This window comes from Myotis brandtii, unplaced genomic scaffold (assembly GCF_000412655.1).
Source record: "Myotis brandtii unplaced genomic scaffold, ASM41265v1 scaffold212, whole genome shotgun sequence".
Classification (NCBI taxonomy): Eukaryota; Metazoa; Chordata; class Mammalia; order Chiroptera; family Vespertilionidae; genus Myotis; species Myotis brandtii.
Genome location: NW_005357931.1, coordinates 560,024 through 566,291, shown reverse-complemented (window position 1 = coordinate 566,291; position 6,268 = coordinate 560,024). Strand labels below are relative to the sequence as shown.

Below are 6,268 nucleotides of genomic sequence, written 5' to 3'. Positions count from 1 at the left end.
TGCCGCCGTTGAACATGGCCTTGACGTCCTCCCAGGCGAAGACTAGCTCGTCCTGGGGGCTCTTGTCGGTGAGCTTCAGATGGCGACGCCACGAGTTGAAGTTGGCGGCATCCGGCTGCGTGTACTTGGCGTCAGGCGTGCGGTGGGAGTGGAAGATGAACTTGTTGGGGGAGAAGTACATGTTGCAGTAGCTGCATTTGATGCACTTGGCGCGGGAGCTGTTGTAGCGAGCGGGAATGAAGCTGCCGCGGCAGCCCCACGCGCACTCGTGAGACACGTCGAAGGCGAAGTTGTCCGGCAGCTTGGGCGGCCTGTTCTCGCCCAGGAAGGACTTGCACAGGCGCTCGGCCTCGCGTTTGGTAATCATGTTTTGAGATGGGCATGGCCCCGGCGCGCCGCAGGATCTCCAGCTGCACCGGCGTGCACTGCACGCACGTGATGCCCAGCGCCACGCGGCGGTTGTGGATCTCGTTGTAGCTGAAGTTCTTGAGGAGAGTATTGGAGATCTGCGCCAGGCACAGGCGCTCCTGCCCGTCGATCACCAACGACACGATGGGAATGCCGTAGAGAATCACCTGCCCCACCTGGTTGGGTTTGAGGTTGGCGTGGCCCGGGCGCGGCTGGCTCAGCGCGTCGGGCTGGAAGGCGCTGGAAGGGGAGGCCAGCAGGATGTCGCTGGGCCCCGGCAGCGGGCTGGAAGCCATCTCCTCCTCCGCGGAAGCCCGGGCCCAGCCCTCCGGGTCTGCCTTGGAGACTGGAAGGGAAAGGAGAAAGCGCCGATCAGAATCCTTTCTGTCTAAAATAAACAGAGGGGTGGGTTGAGTTCCTACCGGAAGAATTGTAACAATGTCCTTGCTTAGATAAGACATGATTATCAAGGGGCCGAGGGACCAAGTTTCAGACATAAGGAAGTAATCTCTCAATTTTCTTCAAGGTCGCCCTTCTGAAATGGTGGATTGGAAGGATTTTTTTTTTAATCTCTGTTCCAATCATCCGAAGTAAATTAGCTATGTGTTTTCTTTAAAAAGCAGTCAATTCCTAAGAAACCAAAGACATTACCTCTTATCCCCTTATTTATAGAAGCTGTTAGAATAAGTGGCATGCCTGCTAGAAATACGGATGACAGTTATAACTAGTGCAGATTACAAAAGTTATGGAAAACTGGAGCTTGGCCATTGAAGCCCAAATTTAAAAAGAGAACATTTGCCTGCAAATCGATTTTGGTTTTTTAAAAAATAAACCCAAACCTTTTAAAAAGTGATTTTGTGGTATCTGTGGTTTCCTTGGGAGAAATTCACTCCTGGTTGAGACACAGCTCATTAAGGCAAAATGAAACCCCTCACCCCTCACCCTTGCCATTATATATTTTCGTACTGTAATTAGACTTTTTTTTTGAAAGATGGGAAAAATGTACAAAGCCATGTGCATGGTTGCACCAAAATAGGGCGTTGCACTTTCAATTTTTCAAAAAGCCACTTTCTGAACTGAGCGGTTCTGGTTCGATAGGCAGCTTAAAAAGATGAAGTTGTCGACTAGTAAACATTTAAAAACCGTTTTCCTGTCATTTCTATTACGATGAACAAATAAGCACGGGTGAGTGTGTTAAGTCCAGAAACAGTGCAAAGAGGCTAACAATTTGGGGGGATCATTATTGTTGGGCTTCAACGGCAAATTTAGGTGTAAGGTGAACCGTTTTCTGTGACAGTTTTTTTCTGGTCTGTATAGCTCCCCCCATACCTTTCAGGCGGATGTGTTCCACAGTATAGATCATCTGTGGACCAGGTAATCGGTGGGAGCCTTGAAAGCGGAAGCTCTGGGTTGGGCCTGCGGTAAAATTCCCATTCTCTCTGGGATACCGTAATGAGGGAAAATGTCCAGATAATTGAAGATAAGAGAAAAAGCAAGGGAAAGAAACCTTGGTGACAAGGCAGATAAGTCAAAACCAGGAAAGTGGCTCATTCCCTAGGAAAGAGGACAGTGACCTATCTACAGCCACACTTCACATGGGGCGCAGCGGCCACGACTCCCTTTTGCCCTGGAAAGTCACTGAGACAGTAGCATGGCCACACACGGACAAGTACACTGGAGTCTGTTATTACAGCGACTTCAGAGGACACACCATCTTACTCCTTCACCCAAACTGTCATATTCTTGCCCTCTCTCCGCCCCTGAGACACCTATCCCCACGCCTTTGCCCTTCTGCCCTCTGGATCCTCAGCTCTCATTACCTTTTGTGGCCTCCAGGAAGGTTGAACAAACCTCAACCCGATAAAACCGATTGAGAGAGAGCCTGGCTTGTCACTCAGAAGAGACCAGAGACAATTTCTAGGGGACAGGGCGTTAAATGGCAATTCAAGGCATGGTGATACCTGGGCCTGTCAGCCAGCTCTAGCTTCCACAAATGGTCCTTTAGCGCTCTTTCCCTCCTCCTAACCCCCACCCCCACCCCCAAAACAAGATTTTTTTATCTTAACAAGGCCCTGGGATGACGGAACGCTCGCTTTGGGGCAATGGAGCGCTGCGGGCCTGGCCCTGCCGAAGAGCTGGTTTTGCGTTACAAACCCGCACGCAGCCTTAGCAGCCGCAGCCTGAGCAGAAGTGTCTCCCCTTCTCCCCCAAGCCCTCCCAGAAACTCCCGTCACGGCGGAGACACAAATAAGAGGGCTTGGGAAGGGGTTTCTAAAACAGAGAGCGAGGGGAGAAGAGACCATTAAAAGTTAGTTGAACTGAAAACGGAAGCTGGAGAACTTCCTTGTCCTACTCATGAGCCAACGACCCCAACTTAACTCCCCCGGCTCCCCAACCGATCTCGCCGCCGAAACCCACCGCCGCCCCTTTCCTAACCCGGAGAATCCCCCGCTGGGGATCTCAGATAGCGAATCGCGTGCGTGCCGAGCCCGGGCCGGCGGGGTCCCGCAGTACCTGGTGACCCCTCGATGTCTTTATGCGCGTGGCTGACGGTCCATCTTCCGAGGGCGCTCGGAAGGGAAGCATCCAAGCGGGTCCTCGAATCCAGAGGGCGGGACTCGGGAGGGCTCCGCGCGAAGATCCTGGAGCTCGTTGGCGCTCAATGGCGCTCGAACCCGAACTCCCGTCAGGGGAGAATGACAGCCCGAATTGCGGCGGGGCGTCCCCTTGGCCGCAGACAGTGTGGGCGCGCGGACCCCGCGGCAGGCGAGCGCAGGTGGAGCGCAGTCTGACAGCGCCTTTCTCTGTCTTGGAACTCGTGTCGGACGGAGGGGACGCCACCCAGCGGGCAAGGTGACGTCACCGTCTCCCTGACACTCGACTGTGCACGGCTGGCGTGTTACAGGGAGGGAGGGAGCGGGAAGCGCAGGCGAGAGCGAGTCACATCTAGATCCTTTCGGGGCAGGCATGCAAGCTAACACCTAACCAACCCTCCATTGACAACCACCTCCCAGCCCCGCAGCAAAACGCAGCCACGGTGCCGGAGCCACGGATCTGATCTAGGAATGGAAAGCCGAATAGTCTGCGTGCATCGGGGGAGTGGATCCTGGAGACCTCCGATTCTAAAGGGCGCCTCTAAAGTGACTGCACCCCTGCCTGTTATTGTTCCCTCCCCTCAAGTCTCGGAGTCACTCTCCTTCAGGAATGATCCTCCTGGTACACAGTGCAGAAGAGCAGCCTCACTTTGTCTCCGAAGAAATAGAAACTACAGTCAGGCAGGGAATAGAACAGCTTCAGCCCCTCGTTTGAAACGCTGTGAAATGAGAGAGAGAGAGAGAGAGAGAGAGAGAGAGAGAGAGAAAGGAAGTTCCAAACAGAGAGAGAGAGAGAGAGAGAGAGAGAGAGAGAGAGAGGAAGTTCCAAATAGGGTGCCCAGTCTAAAAACTTGGAAGGAAGCATGGAGAGTGACCTTACTCTCGAATAGAGGGTTGCTTTTTAGGACAAGATACAGAGAATCAGCAAGGCATTCTCTACCTTAGAAAGTGTATGATCAAGCGAGGCTCCCAATGAGTGCCCATGTGCTCACATCTATCAGCCTGATCCAGAGTGGTTCTCTAACCCACGTTATAAGACCCATGCAGGCCACCTCAGCACAGGGAAATGGTGAGACAGCAAAGCCCGAGGCCTCCAATCCTGACCAGCCCTTAAGCAAGTTGCTAGGTCCCCTGGGAAAAGTAAATTTCTCAGGGAACTAACTATGTAGGAGCATGCATAAAAAAACCCCCACACCAAAATAAAGACATGTAGGATGAGAAAGAACCATTTCCCACAGCTTTCCCCAAGTGAGGCACATCCTAGGATATAGTGAAGAGTCAGTATAGTGCCTGCTAATTGATCAGCTGTTAGGAGTCAAAATGCAGGGGAGTGGGATTGGGGGATCCTTTAAGTTTTCCCTTTACAATTACAGCTGCGTTTTCTATTGCTGCCTGTTGACACACACAGGCTTAGAGTCTGGCAGGCACATCTTCGAAATGATGTACAATCTCCACTAACCTGGAAACCCAACCAGACTCCATCATAGCATCAACAACACGCCATCACTACATCACCATATAGAAAGTGAAGACGTGAAACCTTAACGCTTCATAAAAGGTCAATGAAACCAAGGAGAGCCAAGCAAACAGAAAAGCGAGGGATACAGGATTTGTGGCTGTTTTAAATGAATATGCCCAAACCAGTTTCAGAGCCATGAGAATTATAGTGTTTGTTTGGACATAAGTTTCAAATGGCAGTGAGACGATTTTTCCATCCATCTCCTAGTTTCTAAAGGCGTTCCTGACACAAAATAGGCTCTGTGTTAAGGGGCTGAAGTCAACCAGTGCTCCCTCCCCAGTGCCCTCTGAGCCTCCCATTCAAAAATAAAAATAAAAATAAAAATAAAGGAAGAAGGAAAACTTAAGCATTTTGCCCGCCCAGCCCATTTTCCAGAAGAATGGCATTGTCATTCACAAATCCCTTTCCTCAGAGGGCCAGGCCTAGTTCTTCCCACCTTCCCCAACTCCTCCTTGGGTTGGGGCTCCCACAAAGCGAGGTCCCAGCCTACTCACGGCTCCTAGAGCCCAGGCTGCTAGAAGGAAAGCCCGAGCCTCGCGGCAAGAGAGCCTGGAGATGGGGTTGATTTTAACACTGAAAATGGGATGAAATGAAAAGTCCCATCAGTTCATTCATGTACCACAGGGAAGTGCCCGGTCACTGCTGAGGAGGAAGCAGCCAGGGGTCTTCACTTTTCATCTCCACGTTTTCATCTTTGCCCCCCCCCAAAGCCTCTCTTCCCCTTAAAGATCCTTTCTTGTTAAGTGTCTTAAAAACATCTTTCCTTGAAAAGAGAAACAGAACCAATCTTTGCCTTCCCTCTCATCTCAGGTTACTCCTGGGAGTGAATCCACACCTGTAGCCATCTACTTATCTGATCTTTAAACATCAACATTTATACACTACGTTGGGGGTCTTGGTGCCATACAAACCTGTGACTTTATTTTAATGCAAAAAGTTTCACTGGAAAGAGAAATGTGTGATGCTAGAGCAAGTACATTTGCACAAATAATCCTAAGAATAGCACAGCAGTGTATTTCCCCAGGAGTCTGGGTGCCTGTTAGAGCTGTCGGACCAATTATATTTTTGGAAGATGAGGGTGGAGAACAGCTTTTCAAACCCAGACTCCGTGCTCCAGAGAAGCCTTCCCTTGACTGCTGGAGCCGGACTGCAGGATTACAGCCTTTTTATGCGTTGGAGTCCGTGAGCAACTTTCTGTCACCCACCAGCTCTTTGACCCTTTGCTTTCTCCTCAGTTTGCACAAGTCTCCGGATGGCTCTCCACCGCCCTTCCATGGTCCTCTCCCGGGCCAGTGGCTTCTGATCCGTGTCAGTCCCCGTCCTGCCCGGAGACCCCAGCAGGCTCAGCAGGAGCCGGCGGTGGCGGTGGCGGTGGCGGAGGCGGCGGGTCCAGGCCGAGTTAATCAATGCTTTCCTATTCGAGCTGACATGCATTTTACACGTCGGGACTCTCCTCAGCCGGCTAATTGATTCAAATTGTTTTATTGGTTAAACTGGTGTCACCCGTTTGCATGATCTATCACCATGCGGAGGAGAGCATTTCCACTCTCATCTCTGTTCCCGGCGGCTGCGGTTCACCCAGGCCAGGGACAGGTAAAGGAGCCTAGACACCGGACCCAAAGGAAAACCACAAACCGAGCTGCCCCCCTCGGAACTGGAGAGGCGACGCCTCGGTGCAGGCGCACGCAGCTGGCGTGACAGCGAGGATGGAGGTTCCCAGCTGCAGCCTTTCACGATGGGTTGAAGC

The 6,268-nt window shown here is 51.7% G+C and overlaps 1 protein-coding gene across 1 annotated transcript in view; it reads right to left on the bottom strand.

The window, feature by feature from the left end:
- The window catches only part of SKOR2 (SKI family transcriptional corepressor 2), a 41,632-nt gene extending 38,614 nt beyond the window's left edge, over nucleotides 1-3,018 (bottom strand). The window contains 3 exon segments of the mRNA XM_005865761.2: nucleotides 4-371; nucleotides 373-754; nucleotides 2,923-3,018. Coding sequence (XP_005865823.2) covers nucleotides 4-371; nucleotides 373-704 — 700 coding nt within the window. The 5' untranslated portion in view covers nucleotides 705-754; nucleotides 2,923-3,018.
- Nucleotides 3,019-6,268: the final 3,250 nt, after the last annotated feature.